Here is a 24,555-nt window from a genome sequence, read left to right on the forward strand (position 1 = left end):
ACAAGTGAAAATAGTACATAGAACGTGAAATATTTGTGTGATTCACAGTTGAAGTGTCATAACAGAAAAAATAAGGTCATAAGGAGGATGCAGCCAACTTGCATTGTAGTTGGTCTGCAAAGAAGGTGTAGATGTAACATACAAACATGTAACAAAGCAGCAGCAGGATAAAAAAAATGAAAGGTGTGAAAATGCACCAGCTTTTGGGCCCAGTGGCTCCTCCTCTTGGCAGAAGGGTTGACGGGAAAGGAAAAGGAATGAAGGAAAAGGACTGGTGAAGTTTAGGAAGGGGCAAGAGTTATAAAAAAATCACCAATAAATCTGGGTCAAGGGTGACTTGCTCAATGAATAATCTCCCCTGATCCAGTGTTCTGGGCAACATTTCTGTAACTGGCCCCCTTTCCTAAATCTCACTAGTCCTTTTCCTTCCCTTCAATCCTTTTGCCATGAGGAGAGGTGGTGAAAGTCTGTACCACTGATACAGAAATAGTTATGTGTATATTTGTATCGTACGGCGATGTTGTTAGTGCTCACTGCAATGTATGATGGGAAGGGAAGAGGGTATGTCAACTGTTGGCTCCATGCAGCCAATGAAGGAGCAGTTGACAGAGAGAACTGTCACATTTTCACATCAATGTATCACAATCTCTGAAATTGTAACATTCTGAAGAAATGGGCAAATATTTAGACAACCAAGATTATTGATTTAATTTAAGCTGTGCTAGTATGTACCAACCTAAAAACAACCACATAATTTGTGACATTCAAAAGAAACAAATATAGGCAACAACAAAGTTCATTAATTTAATTTTTGTGAGTAACACTATCTTATTCAAATTTAGCCTAAAACTTGGGATAAGCTACAAATCAGTATCAGCACAACCAAGTTTTTTTAGCTTTCACATTAATTGGCTTCACCAACACACCAATCCTTTGTTCATTCCATATTATGGTGCAGACATTGATTATTTTTGTTCACAAACAAAATAAATATTTTTTCCACAAGACAATTGTATGTTCACTCACAATGAAAAACAACTTTTACTGATATTGCTGACTGCAATATATATACTGCCACTCTTTAACAATCTGGGGCGTCTCCTTTAGTAATCTTCTGAAACCACTGGTCACCTTCTGACCAGCAACTGAAATTTAACTGCAGCAGGCTACCAAAGTAAGCATCCCCAAACACATCAAGAGCCACAATAGGGCTGATTATCTAATCATGACACAAACTTTGAAACCAGTTAACAGTTGAACAAGTTTCTAGTGATTGTTAACTCGATATTAAATAATCTTGTAAAAACTGACAAAAATTGACCCCACAGTCATTTGGCTAACCTACAAAAATTGTTTTTCTTTTCTAAGACATAAGTGCCTTACCATTTATTCATATTCAGAGTCACACAACTACTGTATTTGCTGAGAAAAATGAACCCAAGAACCAAAACTCCAATACTCCAATACTCAGCAATTTTACACATAGTTGACTACAATTTTTTGGTGTACACTGCCAAAGTACATTTATTTTGTAGTTTCAACTTTTTCACGAAGTGTTTATCATGCAGCATCTCTGTAATCATAACTGCTCTTTTAAAAAGTATTTAATATCTTTAACTAATAAGAGTCGCTAAACCTGAAATGGGAACAGAGCATGCAAGTACCATTCTCTTTCTATAACCACACTGATTTCTAGGAACACACTTCAACAGCTTAGTTGCAACATCCAAGCCACAAAAGTAACAATTCTCACTCTGCACTGGTATCACTGAGCTCCAATTTGAAGAATTCACTGTACTGCATTGCAGGTTCCTACCTCCCATCGAAAAACAATACAAAAAGTACACTGCTTCATAACTTCTAAGGAACAGAAATGTTGTTCAGCAGGAATAATCACAGGTAATGATGGCTGACATGAAACACAGTAGATATGTAATAGAGATGCAGTGATATATTTACAACAAAAAATGATACAGTTTCACTACGAGGGCAAGCAGGATAACAGGCGTAAATAACCTTGATATTCGTCACAGGAAAACCCCTAATGTTAATGTCCTTTTCAGACTGTCTGTGAGGAATGTGTGCTCCTTGGACACTAATGCACATTTTGTACCTGTTTTTCATACTGGCCACCAAACCATTAACTGGAGGATATTGCCCCAATCTTCAGTTTTCAGTTCTTGCATGGTTCAGGGAGTGGGTGTTCATTGAGAACCACATCTACCAAGAGCACCCCAGGCATGCTTTATAGGGCTTAGGTCCGGGCAGTATACAGGCCATGCCACACTTTCAATATCTGCATTTTCCTCTGCAACCAACATCAGTGGTCCTGTTGTGACAAAGCAAGCTGGGATAATTTTACTTCCCCCCTTGTTTTGCCATCTGCCACCTCAAACTCATTTTTTCACTTTTAACTAATTAGCATTAACATATGTGAGAATAATCTGCATTTTCATAAAAGGGAAAGGTTGGTCCTCAGTTTTAAAGAATATAACACCAGATCTAATTTTGTGCTTAGTTTTATGTATGTAATTGATTTTCTAATTTATTTTGGTTATGCCTAGTTAATACTTTTGTTATAGAGTGAAATTAGTAATTGTTTCATACCTTAAATTCTATTTTGGGTTATAAAAACTATAAATTCCATACTGATTATAAACATTTAGAGGAACAACTAATTGTATTCTTAAAGGATCTATTTGGCTCTATTCGAAAACATGTTAGCAAAGCCAGCCCTTAATTCCAAAGTAATTAACAGTTTTGTCGAAAGTATTGTTTGTGTAATGATATTTGTTAATTTCATGATTTAAACAAATAACTTTGCCTAACTCTTGTAGTAGAACAAACTGTTAAAAAGAACCAATTTTTTGATGTGTTCAGTTAATTTAATGAGTTACGTTTTAATTGTAATTTCGGTTAACTTCAAACAGTGTAGTGTCAGTACCTATGACTGTGAGGATACATAAGGGCCCGATTTTTAGTCCTGAGACAGTCAGTCCACGGCCGAGTTTCTGATGAAAAAACTGTTTTGGTTATAACAACAATCCATCAACTTAGCTGCAAAAAAAGTTTAATACAATTAGTCCGTGAGTTAAAACAATAACAGTGTCTGTTCCATACATACCCAATTATTCCGAAAGAAGTGCAAATTATGTGGTTATGTTTCTTACTGTTCACAGATATTCAACAGTAAACTATTGTATCAGTATGTGGATGTTTGGCTACAACCTATTAATGAGGTTTATTGGAAGTTAAATAACAGTGCACTGGCCATATAACTGTGTATTATTGGGGGGTTGTGAACTGCGAAAGTGAAAAAGTGAAGAAATGCGAAAGTGAAGAAACGCGAAACGCAACTGTGCACCTGTCACCTACATTATTTATGGTAGTCAGTGTCAAAATTACAAACACCATTTATCAGTCAGTGTAGCATCGCAGTATGTTGACACTGAGGACAATCAACGAAGAAATAAAGAAGGCAAACGCCACACTGTGTGGTAGGACACTGTCGCCCATCAACAAAAGGTCAGGTCCTATCGTACATACAGACAGACAGATATGATCCAGAATAATTTCCCAGCATTACCGCTATGCTGTAATGATACCTTGCTCAAAGATATGCGATGGTGTTTGCTCATTGTACATAATGCCTGCCCACATCATAACACCTAGGCCATACCAACAACGTTCATGAACATTCTATGGTATGGTATGGTTTGTTGTTGCTGTTGTGGTCTTCAGTCCTGTGACTGGTTTGATGCAGCTCTCCATGCTACTCTATCCTGTGCAAGCTTCTTCATCTCCCAGTACTTACTGCAACCTATGTCCTTCTGAATCTGCTTAGTGTATTCATCTCTTGGTCTCCCTCTATGGTTTTTACCCTCCACACTGACCTCCAATGCTAAATTTGAGCTCCCTTGATGCCTCAGAACATGTCCTACCAACCGGTCCCTTCTTCTTGTCAAGTTGTGCCACAAACTCCTCTTCTCCCCAATTCTATTCAATACCTCCTCATTAGTTATGTGATCTACCCATCTAATCTTCAGCATTCTTCTGTAGCACCACATTTCGAAAGCTTCTATTCTCTTCTTGTCCAAACTATTTATCGTCCATGTTTCACTTCCATACATGACTACACTCCATACAAATACTTTCAGAAACAACTTCCTGACACTTAAATCTATACTCGATGTTAACAAATTTCTCTTCTTCAGAAATGCTTTCCTTGCCATTGCCAGTCTACATTTTATATCCTCTCTACTTTGACAATCATCCGTTATTTTGCTCCCCAAATAGCAAAACTCCTTTACTACTTTAAGTGTCTCATTTCCTAATCTAATTCCCTCAGCATCACCACACTTAATTTGACTACATTCCATTATCCTCGTTTTACTTTTGTTGATGCTCATCTCATATCCTCCTTTCAAGACACTGTCCATTCCATTCAACTGCTCTTCCAAGTCCTTTGCTGTGTCTCACAGAATTATAATGTCATCGGCGAACCTCAAAGTTATTATTTCTTCTCCATGGATTTTAATACCCACTCCGAATTTTTCCTTTTGTTTCCTTTACTGCTTGCTCAATACACAGATTGAATAACATAGGGGAGAGGCTACAACCCTGTCTCACTCCCTTCCCAACCGCTGCTTCCCTTTCATGTCCCTCGACTCTTACAACTGCCATCTGCTTTCTGTACAAATTGTAAATAGCCTTTCGCTCCCTGTATTTTACCCCTGCCGCCTTTAGAATTCGAAAGAGAGTATTCCAATCAACATTGTCAAAAGCTTTCTCTAAGTCTACAAAAGCGAGCAACGTAGGTTTGCCTTTCCTTAATCTTTCTTCTAAGATAAGTCGTAAGGTCAGTATTGCCTCACGTGTTCCAATATTTCTACGGAAGCCAAACTGATCTTCCCCAAGGTTGGCTTCTACTAGTTTTTCCATTTGTCTGTAAAGAATTCACGTTAGTATTTTGCAGCTGTGGCTTATTAAACTGATTGTTCGGTAATTTTCACATCTGTCAACACCTGCTTTCTTTGGGATTGCTATTATTACATTCTTCTTGAAGTCTGAGGGTATTTTGCCTGTCTCATACATCTTGCTCACCAGATGGTAGAGTTTTGTCAGGACTGGCTCTCCCAAGGCCGTCAGTTTTTGAGACGTTTGTATTCCTTTTTGCCTGCTTCATTTACTGCATTTTTATATTTTCTCCTTTCATCAATTAAATTCAATATTTCTTCTGTTACCCAAGGATTTCTACTAGCACTCTTCTTTTTACCTACTTGATCCTCTGCTGCCTTCACTACTTCATCCCTTAGAGCTACCCACTCTTCTTCTACTGTATTTCTTTCCCCCATTTGTGACAATTGTTCCCTTATGCTCTCCCTGAAACTTTGTACAACCTCTGGTTTAATCAGTTTGTCCAGATCCCATCTCCTTAAATTCCCACCTTTTTGCATTGTCTTCAGTTTTAATCTACAGTTCATAACCATTAGATTGTGGTCAGAGTCCACATCTGCCCCTGGAAATGTCTTACAATTTAATACCTGGTTCCTAAATCTCTGTCTTACCATTATATAATCTATCTGATACCTTCTAGTATTTCCAGGATTCTTCCATGTGTACAACCTTCTTTTATGATTCTTGAACCAAGTGTTAGCTATGATTAAGTTATGCTCTGTGCAAAATTCTACCAGACGGCTTCCTCTTTCATTTCTTTCCTCCAATCCATATTCACCCACTATGTTTCCTTCTCTCCCTTTTCCTACTCTCTAATTCCGGTCACCCATGACTATTAAATTTTCATCTCCCTTCACTACCTGAATAATTTCTTTTATCTCATCATACATTTCATCAATTTCTTCATCATCTGCAGAGCTAGTTGGCATATAAACTTGTACTAGTGTAGTAGGCACGGGCTTCATGTCTATCTTGGCCACAATAATGCGTTCACTATGCTGTTTGTAGTAGCTTACCCGCACTCCTATTTTCCTATTTATTATTAAAGCTACTCCTGCATTACCCCAATTTGATTTTGTATTTATAACCCTGTATTCACCTGACCAAAAGTCTTGTTCTTCCTGCCACCGAACTTCACTAATTCCCACTATATCTAACTTCAACCTATCCATTTCCCTTTTTAAGTTTTCTAACCTACCTGCCCTATTAAGGGATCGGGCATTCCACGCTCCGATCCGTAGAATGCCAATTTTCTTTCTCCTGATAACGACGTCCTCTTGAGTAGTCCCCGCCCGGAGATCCGAATGGGGGACTATTTTACCTCCGGAATATTTTACCCAAGAGGACACCATCATCATTTAACCATACAGTAAAGCTGCACGTCCTCGGGAAAAATTACGGCTGTAGTTTCCCCTTGCTTTCAGCCGTTTGCAGTACCATCACATTTTCTTTTACTATCACTGGCCAGGTGGTCTGTAGCAATTATAGGTTGTTCCATAGCAATTTAGAGTCATTCCTTAGCAACTGCCAGGCAGCGTAATAATGTGTGACAAAAAGTCTGCTATATTAGTGCTACCAACTACTACCTTTCCTCTCACCAAACTATTAAGGAATCACATATCCCAATAACCATTATGCACTCGCATAGCATTCAGTATATAAATTTTATAAGGGCAAGAGAAACAAAAGTTAAATATCTCTCTCTCTCTCTCTCTCTCTCTCTCTCTCTCTCTCTCTCTCTCTCTCTCTCTGCAATGATGTGTCTTCATTTCAGGAATGGATCACTAGCAGGAAGAAATATTACACATTTTGAAAGCTATATTGCAACAAGAAGTTACAAGAAAAATTCAAGATGTGTACCTTTGGCAGAGTCTCCTTAAAAAACAGCATAACAAATAACACATCAAGCAGCGATAATCCAAAAGCAAACAGTGCTGGAGTGACAAACCAGTCACCAGACTGGCCTTGTGCCCATCTTGCAAACATGGCTCCAATCACAGGACCAACTATGAAACCAACAGAAAAGGCAATACCAACAAGGGCCTTGAACAGGAAAAAAAAAGAAAAAAAATCACATACAGATGTCATGAAACATTCTACAACTAAGACAAAGCAATAAAAATTCAATTACCATCCCGCGTCCTCTAGTAGCAGATGATGATATGTCAGTAATGATTGCCATAGACAGACTAACATTTCCCTTGCTTATTCCTCCGATAATTCTTGCAAAAACAAAAAGCAAAAATGAGCTCGACAAGGCCCACAGCACGTAAGAAAATGAAATTCCAATCTAAAACAAAAATTACAGAAGTTGAAAAAGAACACTTGCAGTACCTGAACATTAAGCATTTAAATTTGTTTCTACATCTAATTAAGCAACATTATAATTATTTCCTGCTCTTAATAATACTTGCAATGTCTTGACCACTCTAAATAACTGTTTGTACAGATGCAAATTACAAAATGTTTCCAGCAAATGTTATTTAGCCGTCAGGGGGACATCAGTTGCCTTCATTGTAGCATTGTTTTTTACAAAGATATGAACAGCAGTATGACTTTTTTAAATGGCACCCTATATTTTTTATTTGGCAATTCATTTCCTCTCCTAAAGACCTATTCAAAAATGTATCACAGTGTACCATTTACTGAAACACAACATTATTAATTAAATAACACAACAATGACGTTCCTAGCGTTTAGAGCAGGTACTCGGGGTAATGGAACACATCCACTTGCTGACGATGACAGGACAAATATAAACACAAGTCGAATGCACACCCATCATTCCATCAACCATCGTCAGTTCAAGAGTTGTGCGAGTAGAATGTACACCAATGAAGAGAAGACTCATCTATGGGGAATGTAAGTTGGCAGACCAGTAATTGCAATACTGTTTTCTTATGTACAGGTACATTTAGTACAGTAGTTAGTCCTTTTAAATACTGTTGTGTAGAGTAGGCATACAGTAAAGGCTGTCCTCCTTACAAACTGCATCAACATGTTGTTGAAGGTAGGCGAAATGCTACACAGGAAGTGGGACTGTACAGAGAGCGATATCTTCACAAGAACCCACCTTCCTGATGGATGTTTTCTCATCTTGTTGCGATGCTTCAGGAAATGGGAAGTTTCAATCTACAACAATGCAATCGTCGTAGTACTCACACAGACGAAGCTGCCGAAGTTACTGTTCTCGCTTCTGTTGCTATGAATCCACATGTGAGCACACGACAGCTTGAACACGAGATTGCCATTCCTAAAACCAGTGTACATCGTATTCTTACACGCCACCAGTTACATCCTTGCCATGTACACCTACATCAAGAGTTGCATGGGAATGGTTTCCAGAATCGTGTAGTTCTGTCAGTGGGCACAGCAGCTAATACTTGCCAACCCAAGCTTCTTCTCCAATTTACCGATGAATGTTCCTTCTCAAACAAAGGACAGGTAAATAGAAGGAACGTGTATTAATGGTCCAGTGACAACCCACAATGGCTTAGACAGGTGGAACATCAGCGTCAATGGAGAGATAACATATGGTGTGGGTTGCTTGGTTCTACAATTATTTCATCAACGGTAGTCTAAACAGCAAAGTGTATGCCAACTTCCTCAGACGAATTGTTCTGCTTCTGGATGAAGTGCTGCTAAGAACCAGAATACTTATGTGGCATCAACACGATGGATGTCCAGAACATAATGCCTCACGTGCGTGTCGTGTTCTGAATGGATGGTATCGTGCCAGATGGATTGGTCTAGGAGGAACAGTTACTTTGCCTGCCAGGTCTCCCGATTTAAATCTTCTGGAATTTTTTTCTTTGGGGATGCGTTGAAGATGTTGTCTACCGCCATATTCCAACAACTCCAGAGGACATGCAGGAATGTATTGTGCCTGCTTGTAATTCTCTTTAGCAGGCAACACTGGAAAAAGTAAATAATTCTTTCAGTCAACAAGTACACCAGGGTCACCACTCTGAAGGAGTGGTACAGGAGAGTCAAAGTCAATTTTGTGTTATGTTTTTACTTGATTTTCATTTGTTTTCTGACAACTCCAGCAAATGGACGTTTGTGATCCCGGGCTCAAAGTCAGTGCTGTGTTATGTAATTAATAATGTTGTATTTCAGTGAATGATACCTGTGTTACATTTTTTAATAGGCCTTTAGGAGAGGAAATAAATTACCTAATAAAAAATACAGGGTGCCATTTAAAAAAAGTCATACTGCTGTTCATATCTTTGTAAAACACAAAGCTACAATGAAGGCAATCCTGCTGAATGAAGTCCCCGACGGCTAAAGAACATTTGCTTGAAAACTTCTGTAATTTGCATCTGGACAAACAGTTATTTAGGGTGGTCAAGATAAATGGGACACCCTCTATAGCCAAGACGATGAGTTGCAGATAGGCACAAAAAGACTGTCACAAATTAGCTTTCAGCCAGTAAGGCCTTCACTAACCCCCCCCCCCCCCACACACACACACACACAAAAACTGCTGTCTCTCGCAACTGAAGCCACACTGTGGCCAGTAGCACAAGCGCACGATGAGAGAGGCAACTGGGTGGGGGGGGGGGGTGGTATTAGTAGGAGGCTGGGGCAGGGAGAGGGAGGAATGGTAAATTTAAGGGTGGGGGACAGTGAAGTGCTGCTGTTGAGCAAGCAGGGATGAGGTGGAGAGAGGGTAGTACAGCTAAGTGCAGTCAGGAGCTTAGTCGGAGGGCAGGGGAGAGGTGGGCCGGGGGTGGGAGTGGGGGGTGGGGGGCGGAAAAGGAGAGAAAAAAACGGCTGGGTGCAATAGTGGAATGGGGTCGTGTAGTGCTAGAATGGGAACAGAGAAGGGGCTGGATGGGTGATGACAATGACTAACAAATGTTGAGGCCAGAAGGCTTACGGGAACATAGGCTATATTGCAGGCAAAGTTCCCACATGTGCAATTCAGTTCCCATGACCCTCTTGGCCTCAATCTTCAGTAGTCATTGTCCTCACCCATCCAGCCCCTGCCCTATTCACATTCCAGCGCTACACGGCCCTCATTCCACAGTCACACCCAGTCTTTTTACTTCTCTTCTTTTCTGTTCCTCCTCTCCCCACCTCTCCCCTGCCCACTGTCTAACCTCCCGACTGCACACCCCCATCCCTGGGCACTCCCCAGCAGCACTTCACTATCCCCCACCCCTACCCTACTATTCCCCCTCCCCCAGCATCCACCTTACCCCCACCCAGTCACCACTCCCATCACACAGTGGTGCTGCTACTCGCAGTGTGGCTTCAATTTCCAGAGCCTGCAGTCGTGTGTGTGTGTGTGTGTGTGTGTGTGTGTGTGTGTGTGTGTGTGTGTGTTTTATGAAGGCCTTACTGGCCCAAGTTAATTTGTAACAGTCGTTGTGCCTATCTGCAACTCAGCATCTCCACTATATGGTGAGTGGCAACTTTCCTTTTCATAATATTGTTACATTTGATCCTGGATTTTCCATTGTTTGACAATAACACTTTCTACTGTTTGATAAAACAAATGATGAGTAATGTATTTACAGTGATTATTATTAAAGAAATCTATTAGCTTAATGGTAAAAAAAAATACATTTTCAGTTTTTAAGCCTCTAAAATAATTTGCCAGTTTCTGTTTCGACTGGTAGAAAAGTTTTTCAGCAATTCTAATACGAAATATTTTTATTCTGTTTTTCAAAATTGTATGTGCAGTCAGGAAAGATACACAACTTCTGATGTGTTTTTATTTTGCATTTCCCAAAACTTCAGACAATGAAGGGCGTGAATTTCACTCTTCTGTTGCAGAAACTTTGGTCATTTGGTTGGGACCTTTATCGCAGCAACTAGCTGTGTTTTTGATCTGTGAGTTGGTGTTTTGAGTCATGAGTGCTGTTTGTGCCCGATTCGGGATTCAGCGTAATTTTTATTGTCACTTTTAGAGATTATGATGATGTTTTTATTTATTTTACCATTTATTTATTATCATTGTGCATCTAATATGGAAGATTACGGTACAAATGGAGGCATGGAGACTGCAACTGCTATGAAATTTTTTAACAAATCAGGACTGGAATGGAGAGAATTTTATACCAAATTCCTTAGGAATGGTGACTCCAAGGCTTACAGAAGTGTGATACAATTCATACCATATGTCAATAAGACAATATCTACACTAGAATGTATTTGTCACATTCAATAAAGACTGGGAACCTGTCTAAGGAAACTGAAGCAGAATCTAAAGGATAAAATTTTGTCAGCTAGTAAAAACATTAGAGGTCACTTGTCAGACTAAACTATAAATGGAAATTCAGCAGTACTATGGTATGGCAATAACAGAGTAAGTAATCGCAGGAAATAAGGAACGCCCTATGGATAACATATTTACATTAACCATTTACTGACAATAACTCTTCATTTTACTTGTCAGTCCTTAGTCATTGCACACACATGGAAAAGCTCAAGTTACTGGAGTTTATCACAAAAAATCCATCCCAGTGGCTGTTATTGAAGCAATTAACCCATTATACAGGGACTTGGGGCATCCTGACTTACACAGAAAATATCTTCATGGTTGTAAATACCACAAGTCTTTGATCGCCCATATTTGTTAATTCAGTTACCAGTTTCAGTCATTCTGATCATCTTCAAATATATCAATCTTCATAAAGTTAAAAGATTAAGCAAATAATATATATATAGCTGTAAGTGGCATAATCACAGAGTAAAATCATGATAAAATGTGACACTCAAAAATCATAACATCAGGTTGTTACTAGCATAGTATCAGCGTACAGTATGCCAGCGATGATCGGACACTATGGTTCATGAGTATTTCCCATTTTATCATAGTTTTATTCTATATGATGATGCCATTTATGACAATATATTTCATTTGATTACTCTGTTAACTTTACAGAGGCAGATCATCTGAAAATGGTAACTGAATGAACAAATATCTGTGATTAGAGACTGTTGTGGTATTTACAAAATTTCTTAACACTGGATTGCTTTCACCTTCACCTTCAAAGCGAGTATTTCAAACCTCAAGTTTTCATGGTTATACCCAGATTCTACAAAACGGGTCATTCAACACCCTCGTATGGACTTTTGTGTGTAAGAATGTCTTTGTTGGGATAAAAGATTTGAAATGGGGAGTCAATGATGCTGTTATTTCATTTAGTGTTGGTCATCTAGGTAGATTAAAGGTCATTGTTAGGCTTAGCATAGTTCCTGATGTTATCATCAAAGGTCTTCAGCTTCTGGATAAACTGAGTCAACATGTCTCAGTATGCAGTTGAATCTAATACAAAGAAAGGAAGAGCAGCAAGAAGGAGAAAGAGTCTAGATGAATAACAAGAATCAGAAGAGGAGTCCCAGGGTTACTCTGCTGAACTTTGATAAAAACATGAGGAAACCATAAATTTTTAATAATAGATTAGTTTAATCATATTTTCTATGATTTGACATTCAGTAGCCTACTACACTAGACACTTGGTAATCCGACCCTCAGTAGTCTGGCCTCTCAGTAATCCGGCGCACATCCGAAAACATGTGCACAGTGAATTATCGTGCACAACAATGCTTAGTTAAACAATGCTTTATATACTGTATTTGAAATTTTAGCTTTTTTACAGTTTGGAATCATGTTTTCTAAAAAGAAACACGTTATGCTAGACCTCAAGCAGAAACTAGAAATTTTAGGTAAGTTAAATCAAGGTTGTTCGCAGAAAGCCATTGCTGCTGAGATCAGTGTTGGATGAGCAACTATTTATAACATCAAAAAGAAAGAAGATGTTATTCGACAGTACTCAACACAAATGGATAGCAAGTTGGGAAAATGGAAGTTTATGCGAAAGAGTGAGAATGAAGAACTGGACATGGCTGTTTACAGATCGTTCATACAACAACGCAGTGAAGGAATTCCAGTCAGCGGCCCAATTATAAAGGAAAAAGCAGTTGCATTTAACGAACAACTTTGTGGTAGTAACTTGTTTGCAGTGAGCGAAGGTTGGCTATCAAACTGGAAAAAAAACGAAATGGCATTCGGCAGCTGACAGTCACCGGGGAAAGTCGCTCAGCTAATAACAAGGATGCTGATGAGTTTGTAAGCAAGATATGGAAGATAATAGAGGAAGAAGATTTAACTGCTGATGTCTTGTATAATGCTGATGAAACAGGGCTCTTTTACAAGATGCTTCCTTCAAAAACATTAGCTGCCAAGAACAAGAAGGAAGCTTGTGGTTACGAACAACAGAAACAGTGGGTAACATTAATGGCATGTTGTAATCCAAATGGGAGTCATAAACTACCACTTATGGTGATTGGAAAATCCCAACATCCACGTTGTTTTCAACACACAGACATAAATACTCTACCAGTACAGTATTGCATGCAGAAGAAAGTGTGGATGGACAGAAATATTCTCTCGGTGGCTCCATGAAATGTTTGTACCAGCAGTGAGGAAAGAGCTATAGAAGAAAAAGCTTCCACTGAAAGCTATCCTTATAACTGACAATGCTCCCAGTCATCCTTCAGATGATTCTCTAAAGTCAGATGATATACATGGACCAGGGAAGTTTGGAATCAATCAACCATCATTATCGACAGTCACTTCTCATCTCCTTGCTGAATGAAAGTGAAAATGACTATTGATACTATGCTGAAGGCGTGGAAAGCAATTAACATACATGTCATTTTCCAAGCACCCGAAGCATGGGATAAAGTGGAGAGTGCTAACATAATGAAGAGCTGGAGAAAATTGTGGCCATCCATTGATGTTGTTATCAGTTACTTTGTACACTGCCATGTTCCACAACCTTCCAGGAGGAGAAGAAATTGATGATGATGTTACTAAGTGGCTGAATGAGGAAAACCGTGATATGGACCAAACTTTAACACATGAAGAAATAATCAAAAGTGTACAAAAAGTAGTGATGAAGAAGAGGAAACAGGAGGAGAGAGCATGAAGATTTCTCACACTGCTGGTGCTGAAGTGGCCGAGGTCTTCCTGGAGTACATCATGGAACAATTAGATACATGCAATACCGATGTAATACTTGTAAAGCAGTTGTGTGATAAAGCAGGCCAACATCGTGTATCATCATTGCTACAGTTAAAAATTAGGGACACGTTTCATAGTGAGCGATACAACTGTTCAATTGTGTACAGTATACACTCAAGGACTAAGTTTTCTTTGAAAATTAATGTATTTTTGGATTTAATAAAGTATATCCCCTATGTTTTAAAATTGAATCCTTCGGTTTAATAAAGTCCAGTACACTATATCCACTATGTTTTCAAAATAAGTAAAAAACGAAATAAATGAATAAAATAAATTTCAGGCACTCAATAATCTGGCACCCATATGTACCAGGAATGGCCGGATTAGTGTGAGTCTAGTGTACATGCAACCTCTACCTCACCAATCACTGCACATGACATTCAAATTTTCAGAAATGCTAAAAAAACAGTTAGAAGGCACCACTGAACTACAGTAACGGCAAAAAATCAGGGAGATTTATATGAAATTTTCTCATAGTAAAAATTACTTAGTGGTAAAAAAAATTAATAAATATTATACCGAGAAGAAAGAAACATTGATTCTGCTTCACAAAGCTAACAATACATGCTGAAAGCAGCTGACAAAATTTCAAAGTTCTAGGTGTATCAGTTCCCGAGAAGACAATACACAAAGTTTGCAAATTTAACATTGGCAAGATGGGCAGTCTCACTCCCCTTAATAGCCTAAATAGCGGTGTCAACATTGACCCTGCACACTAATTTGATGTTTATTTCTATCTTTTTCCCCCTGTGTAGCCTGCAGTCAACATTAATACTGACATCAAAGTGTATATTGCACACTGAAATGTAGTTGGTATTAACTTCTTCACCAACTGAAAATGAAACGACTATATGTCAGTCCCAATTGACAAAGAGAAGATAGCTAAAAACAGGCACGTGGAAAAAGGGCTAAAAATGACATGATACAGAAATGGACATGCAGAACTAAAAATTAAATGGCCTTCACCATATTTCTTCGGCAGATAAAAAGTAAAATGCGGCTGACAGCCCGTGCGTCATTTGCTAAACCAGCAGATAAATCAAACGGCAAACCCAAGGTGGAATGCAAATGGTTAAAAAAAAGGGCAGTCCATCAGGAAGTGGCAGACAGTCAAAATTTGGGTGCAATATGTACAAAGTGGTGGGGTAGTGCCACTTAGCCAACGACAATGGCTAAAAAGGCAGTGCCCAATACGCAGCCGAGTTAATACAAGCAGCATCAGTAGCCTCGTTTCCTGGCAGCCCGACATGACCAGGAACCCACAGAAACACGACACTGGCTCCACCAAGAGTGAACAAGTGACACTTTTCCTGAACCCGCTGCACTAAGGGATTGGCAGCGTATAGCACACAGTCTTTGAAGGGAACTGAGTGAGTCTGAGCAGAGGACACAATTGAAAAGCCTGTGTCGCCGGATGTACTCTGTGGCCTGATGCATGGTGAAGAGCTCGGTTGTAAATACTGAGAGCTATCAGTGTATACAAAGGTAGTATTGCGAAGTTCCATGTGAAGGTCGTGAAACTGAAGGCAATAGACCAAGGCTGGAGTAGTGTCCTTAGGAAGCGAATGAAGGCCTAGGTTAACATGGGCCGCTTCACGAAGAAAAGGTGGCGAAGGGTTCACACCCACCTGGAAGTCACAGGTAATGTGAAGTTAAGCTGCCATAAGAAGTGCTGAAAGTGGACTCCAGAGGTAATAGAGAAGAGGGACAAGCCCCATACTCACGATCAAAGGAATCATCAAAGGAGGAGGCATAGGATGGGTGGTCATGTATGGCAGATAAACACGGCATGCATACCTTCTGAAGAGAAAGTCACGGTGGTAGGGCAGTTTCAGTTCAGCAGCTTCAGGATATATACTCAACCAGGCTAGAGTAAAAGGCACCCATGGCCAAACAGTTGCCACGATGGTGGATAGTGTTGAGACGGCATATGAGGGACGGGCGTGCAGATGCATAAACAAAGCCCCCATGATCGAATTTCGAATGGACAAGGGACCAGTACAAACGGAGGAAGGTGGTTCGATCAGCACCCCAGGAAGTACCATTGGGGACACGTAGGACACTGAGGGACCACATACAGCGGACTGTCAGGTAAGATACATGGGAGGACCAAGAGAGTTTCCTCTCGAGCACAAGCCCCAGTAATTTCATAGTTTCAACGAATGGAAGGGGAACAAGCCTAAAATGGAGAAATGGTGGGAGAAACCATTTGGCGCCAGAAATTCATACACACGGTTTTGTCAGTGGAAAAGCGAAAGCCATTGTCGATGCTCCAGGAGTAAAGACAATCAAGACAGCACTGAAGACGCCACTCAATGAGACATGTCTGTGGAGAACTGCAATAGATGGGAAAATCATCGACAAAAAGGGAGCCGGAGATGCCTGGCGCGAGACAGACCATTATAGGGTTAATGGCAATAGCAAAGAGGATGACACTCAGCACAGAACCCTGAGGTATACCATTTTCCTTGATAAAGATGTCTGACAAGGCAGAACCCACACACACCTTGAAAACTTGGGCTTGTAAAAATGCCCAAAGAAAACAGGGCAGGTGCCCACGGAAGCCCCACGTATAAAGAGTATGAGGATACCAGTTCTCCATCAGGTGTCTTAGGCCTTCTCTAAATCAAAAAACATGGCCACAGTCTGGGATTTCCACAGAAAACAATTCAGGATATGGGTGGACAAAGTAACGAGATGGTCAACTGCAGAACGCCACTCTCGAAATCCACACAAAGCATTGACTAGTACATGGTGAGACTCTAGCCACCACACCAGCTGGGCATGAATCATACATTCCATCACCTTGCAGACACAGCTGGTAAGAGACATGGGGCGGTAACTAGAAGGAAGGATTTAGTCTTTACCAGGATTAGGTATGGGTATGACGGTGGATCCACGCCAGCGTCCAGGAAATGTGCCCTCTGCCCAGATGTGGTTGTACCTGTTAAGCAGAAAGTGTGCTTGCCCGCAAGAGAAAGGCGCTGCAACACCTGAATGTGGATGGCATCTGGGCCTGGGGCAGAGGATCGGGATGAACTGAGAGCACACACGACTCGGAGAAGAGAAGGGGATTGCCCGAGCCTCCTCCACTTGTTTCCGATGGAGGAAGGCAGGGTGACAGTGGAAGAGCTCAAAACATCCACAAAATGGCAGCCCAATGTGTTGGAGATAGCAATAGGGTCCACGATGCTAACATCAGGTACTGTCAGGCCGGAAATTTGGGAATGGATCTTTGTTTCAGAGAGCCACTGGAAGTTGGCCCGCATGAACGAGGAAGTTGTGGAACTGTTAAAAGAACTAGTGAATGAAATCTGGCTAGCTCTTTTGCTATCCTGAAGAGTGCAACAACACTTTGCAAGCATCTGTTTATAATGAATGCAGTTTGCCTGCGTAGAGTGGCAGTTAAAAACGCGGAGAGCACATCTCTGTGCGCAAATTGCGCCGTGGCATGCCTCAGTCCACCAACGAACTGGGACACAACGTGGTGAAGAGGAAGTGCGAGGGATGGAATGTTCAGCAGTAAGGATAATGTTTTTGAGATATTCTACCTGGTCATCACAACTGGGGAAATCTTGTTCTTCAAAGGTCGCCAGGGAGAAATGAAGCTGCCAGTCAGCCTTCAGAAGCTGTCACTTAGGTGTTCACGAGGATGGGGTAGGAGTCAGCAAACTGATAGCACATGGGAAATGGTCGCTGGAGTAGGTGTCAGGAAGAATGGACCACTCAAGATGAGCGGCAAGCTGGGCAGTGCACAAGGAGAGGTCCAAATAGGAATAGGTGTGCGAGGAGTCGGAAAGGAAAGTGGGTGCTCCAGTGTTAAGGCAGAAGAGGTTAAGTTGGTTAAGAAGGTCAGCCAAGAGTGCACCTCTCTGGCAGGTCCTGGGAGAATTCCAAAGGGGATGATGTGCATTAAAGTCACCGAGTAGCAAAAAGGGTGGAGGTAACTGTCCAATAAGTTGAAGGAAGTCTGCCCTGGTGACAGCAAATGATGGAGGGACGTTTATGGTAGAGGGGGGAAAAAGTCAGGTGGGGAAGCAAAAGGCGAACTACAACAGCCTGAAGATTGGTAGTCATCCCATATGAGCACCATGACACTCCCATGAGATGGAATCCCGACCTCAGGGGGAAGATCAAAATGAATCAGTAAGAAATTTGAAAGCTCGAAGCAGTCGTAAGGGAGTTATTTCATTTCTTGAAGGCAGAGTACAAGGAGACACTGCGACACTAAAAGCAACAGTAAATCCTCTTTGTGGGACTGAAGACCGTGAACGTTCCATTGGAATGATGAAGAGATGTAGGGGTGTCACCTCGGCTGCTGCCAAGTGACAGCTAGGGAAGAGGCACTGCTACAGGACACGGAAGCAGGAGGATCCTGCTCCATGGGGTCCGTAGAAGCATCAGCTTGCTTGTGCAGACGGTCTGTGGAGTCCCACACTGAAAAACGGTTGTTGGTGCGCTCCAGTGACATGAAGTCTGGCCAGGTTAAGGTATCACATCGCAACACCATAGAAGAGGATCTTCGAGGTGGCAAAGGAGAAGAGCATTTGCCTTTGGTAGAATTCTTCGAGCCTTTCTGGCTGGATGGAGACTGGGGTGTTATTTGCCTGGAGGGACAGAGGAAATCTTCACAGAAGTACTCCTTTTGTTCTTTCCAGCCTACAGGTTGTGCAGCTGGTGGCTTCGTCCCTTGAGGCGAGTGTTTGACAGCTTGTTGCACAGCTGGACGGGGGGTATGGTGATGCTACCTTGACACTAGGCAATTTCACAACCTCAGAGCTGAATTTGAGGTCGCATGTCTGCATGGCCATGTCCTTTCATGGAGCGAGGGGTAACAAGAACCGAACTATAGGTACCAGATGGGAGAACCCAGGGTTTGCAACTAGCCAGTAACTTGTGAGCGACTGGACAAGGCACCTTTTCCTTTACCCTAACCTCTTGAACAGCTCGCTGATCAAGATACACTGGACAATTCCAAGAGGTGGCGGCATGGCCGCTATTGCAGTTGATACGGTGGGGAAAAGTAGGTGGACAATCACCCTCATGCATATCCGTACCACAGGGAGACATGTGGCTGGGTGTTGACAAGACATTCTAGTGTGATTGAATTATGAAACTGGTAGCAGCGCATCGTGTTCGGAATGTGCAGATGAACAGTGATAATTTCATAGGCTAATCTGAGCTTAGACAGAAGTACCTCTCTGTCAAAAGTGAGAAAGAGCATAAATTACACCACAGGAAGAATTCAAGGTTCTATGGGCCTCAACATGACCAGGGTAACCGCGGAGAAGCGAGGCAGCAAGCAGCAGCTGTATTTGAGAATCAGAAGTGGTCTCCAAAAGAAAAGTGCCAATCCGTAAACGAGAGCTGGATTTCACAGGGCCAGCAATTGTATCTACACCTTCGTGAATAATAAATGGATTCACTGTGGCAAAGGACTGACCATCTTCGGTACACGAGACCATGAGGAACTGTGATGCAGCAGGAAGGGTCTCTGAATCGTTAACCTCATTATGTTCGCGTTTTATAGATGTTGAGTGGGAGGATGATTGACTCATTGTGAGGAAATCCCCATATGATTGCCAGCGTCTCCGATGGCACACTCCTTCCAACTGGGGGCTCCCTTCACAAGGGACGCACCCACCGTAAGTGATTGTTCACACCTCAGGTCACACCTCCCAAACACCTGACAGAGGGACCAATTGGCAATTTGGGAAGGTTACAGCTCAGGCAATCACCCCTCCCTGGGCCTGACCTGTATCAGGGGGCATGTGCGAACCCTATCTCTCGACTGGGGCTGGGAATAACGCGTTACCCTGTCACCTGTTACGCATCAGACATGTGGGCTGGCCTTCAGGAGTGCACAGGGAGGGAGGGAAGAAGGAGAGGAAAAAAAGAAAAAAACGAAATGGAGGAAGGAGAGGAGAAGAGAAAAAATAAAGGAAAAGGGAGCGAAAAACGAAGGTGAGACTGTTCGCTCGTCAGCGACAGAATGCAGAACATTCCCAATAATAAACCAGACATGTTCCAAAAGGGAAGGGAAAAAGAATAACAAGAGTATAGACATGCAGCACAGAAAGGAAAAAAGGCCTGCAAAGTCTGGGGCCCCGTGGTAGCCAAGCACAAACCCACCAGTGGTGAGCCCCCAGGGGGATGTGTATCTTTGTTAAATGATTTTGTATAGCCATTTTAGGACGAGGATAAGATTTGTGCCTCAAAACAATGTTGGTTCAGTCAATATACATGCCATTTTGATATTTTTTGAAATAGGCATGGTCAATAAACAGCCAATATCGCTTTAAATTGAGTATGAAGCAATTCCAAAGAATGTGTGTGTGATTATAAAACTAACTTAGGATATTCAACATACCATTACAATTAAGTGAAAAGTAGTTATGAGTGCTTTATAATACAAACATTTCATATTTGATAGCAAGCCCAAAAATAATAAAAGGGAACCAAAATGGTTATGTTGACTAATAGTGCAATTTTTTCCAGTTTCTTAAAGAATTTAAGTTTTAATGAAATTGTGATTACTTACAAGGCAGACAAGCATTACTGGCTTACGGCCATAAACATCAGATACTCCACCAACAAGTGGAGATGCTAGGAACTGGAGGAATGAGTACATTGAACCTAAAAATCCTGGAACACATATAAAATAAAATATTGTAGATAATATTTGTTTGCAGCATTAACATATTTACAACACTCAATAAATCTTTTCTTTTTAAGCGTTCAGCTAACTCTGCTGAAGAAATTATTTTCTGTGGGCTAATTTGAATGTGAAAGCAAAATAAAGCTTAGGGGCTATCACAGCAATATGTTAGCAATCAGTCTCAGTGTTTTGCTGATGGAGGAGAGGTAGCCTATCTGAATGAGTCTCAGGCCAGCCAAATGTGCAATTACTTCATGGTGGTATGGTCTCTTTGTCATGTCATGTTTGTAGACAATGTGACTCATTACTTGGTGGCACTCTTATGTTGGATATTTATCTTTCCACACTATTTTTTGCTCTGTTAGTGAGTCATCTGATGTTGTTTTGGAGTTTTTCTTGTTGGTGTTTGGTAATTGTGTTTGACTGTGGCTGGCAGGTATTGGTGGTATTGGTTTTCTTTTGCTGGTTGGGTTACACTTTTGGGCAAAAAACTGAATACCAGCTAGAGTTGCTCACAGTTCTACGAATAACACTAATCTGAGTCGGATAGGAAGAGAAAAATGCTTCTACTTCTATTAAATAACCTTGTGATTGCTATTTGAATGATTCAAGTGGCAGTTTTCACCCCACATTAGATTTTTCTTCAGTGCCACATGCTTTCTATGTTGCTTTTTTTGTAAGTTACTGTACATGCAAAACTCTGTTAAGGGTGCCCAGCTGCATGCTGGCAACAATGCTCCCACCTACTGCAGCTTGTCAGTCACAGTATTCTTTTATTTCAGCTATAATACATAAAATAATTCCACATCATGAAATCCAATGTGTATATATAACTTCTGTTAGTGGTACAAATGCCATAAAGTGTGTGGGGTATAATGTGCTGCAATTAGTAAGCGTATTTGCTTTGCACTCACTGTCTTGCAACATTCGAGTTTAATATTTAATTCTACAGACGCACTAATGGCTCTGTTCTGTCCACGGTATCCACAATTCAAAATTCCTTAAACGTAGCAAGTGCTTTCCTCATACCATTGCTGACATAGCATTTCATAGGCCAGTATTTTTTAATTTATTTTCAATCAATGAAGTATGGTAATACTTTAAATACAATCTAAAAACTGCATATCTTTACTTTCCTCTAACAAAACTTACAGTACAGAAATTCTATTATGGGTAAAATAATCCAAGTTAACTGCAACAGTGTTTGTGTACATGCAAAATTATTGACTTTCTTGGAGGCTGTGTGCTTCAAAACATTCAAATATAGCCTATTAGACTGATGATTCTAATCTCTGCCGTGTAAGGTCACAAGTACATTGAGCTTAATTCGAAGAACAAAGTTGACAAGAACAGATAGCTGACACACAAGGCTTTTTGTGCAACACAGTGAGCATATTTTAATGTCCAAAACGTGTCCATACACATTAGAATCATATGGTATGTTACAGGTACTATTATTGTAAAACAAGAAAGGGTACAGTACTTACCGCCAAATAAGACAGAGTTAAATCTGTCTGGAGCACCCACAATCTGTTGAAAGTAACGTATTTTACTGAGTAGCCAAGGATACAACCCATCAGGCTTGTCATTTTGTCGATAATGATCAAGTAGTGATGGTAACAGTGGGAGTATCATTGTAAAAGCTAATAAATCAAGAAGCAGAGACACAAAAATAATGTAAACGGATGGGTGCGATTTTAAACTGGTGGCAGCCAATGAAGTACTTTTAACTTCTTCAGAGTTTACAGATTTTTCATGTTTTGTCCTTTCCCTCATCTCCATCGTGAGGCAGGTGGGAAAGCACTTTTCTGCGCCTCTTTAACGAAACCTGGAACAATTTCAATGTTGATTAGCCTTGTTTTGTGAATAACTATGCTGAATTATAGTTAGTTATGCCTATCTCCTTGTTACGTGCACCATATTTGTGTGAGTAGGCTCTACATTTGCAGTAATTTATAACTGACTAATGAAATTAAACTATACTAATACATGACTGTACTAACAGTAGACTTACAGGCCTCCACTCTAATAACAAAGTGTATCTAATAGCATACTAGTACAAGGCTTACAGAGTTTGAACATGAACAGATACGTGAAAATATTCACCATATACTGAAGCATTTTAAGGTCCACTGAAATACACTGGCTTTCTGGGGTCGTTAGGTAATTTTTCCGAGGAGTGTAAGACGCAAACAAAAAAATATATAAATTTATATATTCGGCCGGTCACCACCGTCTTTACATGAATAAAACAACAACAGTAATAATGCTGGATCTGTCTGAATGTTCAAGTCAGGTGGAATACGAAACTTAACACGTCTATGTGTGTGGATAGCTGAAATAGCAATAAATCACTCCAGTACAATACTTACAAACGTGAATGTTTAAGAGGAAGCGCTGTGGGTTCCACAAAACTACTGCCGAAAATTAAAACCGGTTTCTGCACCTATGACTCACTAAAACATGATTTCTCCGGATTCACTACTTGTTGAAAAAGATATCTATAGCGCCGATGGTGCACGAATACACTTCAGGCACTTCGCTCACTGTCACGTTAAAACATTTTTGAACTACCACATAAACCATCACCAAACTGTCTTGACACGATGAGACACGTACTGAGCACGAATATAGGACACCCCCACTCTCCATCTGACAATCATTTTCTCCGCTATCACCTGCATTCACTTTTCCACTTTCTACACCACGCCCACCACCTACCTTTCCCCTGCACTTTCTTAAAATGCCGCTAACCATAGATATACATACTCTATACCCGTATCCACAGATCACATTAATTCCAGAGATGTAACATTCCAGAAAACAAATCATGACGTGCGTCTCGCGGGCCCCGAGGAATCGCTTCATGACGTCATCAGTAAGGCTGAAAGCGTGACAGCGCTGCCTGGTGACTAGACCTGTAAGCAACTCTGTTGACGTAAGTGACGTCACATGTTGGCTACAGTGTTTATACAGACTTGCCTTCGGCTGTTGTTTTGGAATGTCAAATCAATCCAGATTGTTTGAATGAAGCTTCCGTTAGCAGAATAAAATGTAGCAAGAAGGTTTAAATGCGAATAATCTGCATTATGGTGACATGCTAAATCCGCAGCGTAGTCAAAGTTACATATTAGAGTCGTACGTGATTGATTGAAACCAACCGATTACAAATTATTGGTCGAAAGGCAGAGTGATTTATAGCATAACACATATTACGCATTGCGGACAATGTGTCTAAATGTTTTTCACGCATTAACTGCAGCTTACTACTGTAGGCTAACTACCACTGAGACGTTTGCAGCACGAATTTGTCTTTGAACCCATACCAGCAGTAGCAAATGCGGAAAAACAAATCAAATATGTTAAAGGATGCGTAGTGGAACGCCCATTGCATTTTTCCAGTTTGTGTACGATATCTGTACGTAATATTCGTCAAAACACGTCGGATGATTGTTCATTTTCTAATATATGTTTTTTGGGGATGACCTAGTAGTTTTATTTTTTTTATTATGAGAAATGCGTTCAATGTGGGAAAGTGCATTTAAATATGCAGCAAACAAATATTAGGCAAAGACACACGTCTGTCTGTTACCACAACCTTTATTCCTCATTCGCTGTGTTCCACAACTGTCAACGAAATTATCGCTTTTCAACCTAATGTAGACCTCAGACTATGCTACAAATAAAGTTATTACTACTGACAAGGTTTCTAGGGAAAAGGGGAGGAGGGGGGCGAAATCCAGTATAGTGCTCTTGCCCTGTGTGTGTTACCGATATGCTTAAATTTTGATCGTTGTTTTTCTGTAAACAAACAGCTATATGCCAATCACATCTTCCTGTATGTAGTTTCTCAAAAATTCAGTTTATGTGATCTTAAGATAAAAGAGCTCAATGAGGGAAT

The 24,555-nt window shown here is 40.7% G+C and overlaps 1 protein-coding gene across 2 annotated transcripts in view; it reads right to left on the reverse strand.

The window, feature by feature from the left end:
- Positions 1 to 24,555, reverse strand: part of LOC126259463 (major facilitator superfamily domain-containing protein 10) — a 171,227-nt gene that overhangs the window by 86,889 nt on the left and 59,783 nt on the right. The window contains exons 1-5 of one of the 2 annotated variants that reach the window (XM_049956291.1): positions 23,027 to 23,393; positions 22,142 to 22,482; positions 20,538 to 20,641; positions 7,088 to 7,246; positions 6,817 to 6,999 (exon numbers count right to left, since the gene is read on the reverse strand). In XM_049956291.1, the coding sequence (XP_049812248.1) occupies positions 6,817 to 6,999; positions 7,088 to 7,246; positions 20,538 to 20,641; positions 22,142 to 22,436 (741 nt within the window). In that variant the 5' untranslated portion in view covers positions 22,437 to 22,482; positions 23,027 to 23,393. Of the gene's footprint in view, positions 1 to 6,816; positions 7,000 to 7,087; positions 7,247 to 20,537; positions 20,642 to 22,141; positions 22,483 to 23,026; positions 23,394 to 24,555 lie in introns of those variants that run through there. The other variant, XM_049956292.1, reaches the window with a different exon arrangement.

This window comes from Schistocerca nitens, chromosome 5 (genome assembly GCF_023898315.1).
Source record: "Schistocerca nitens isolate TAMUIC-IGC-003100 chromosome 5, iqSchNite1.1, whole genome shotgun sequence".
NCBI lineage: Eukaryota > Metazoa > Arthropoda > Insecta > Orthoptera > Acrididae > Schistocerca > Schistocerca nitens.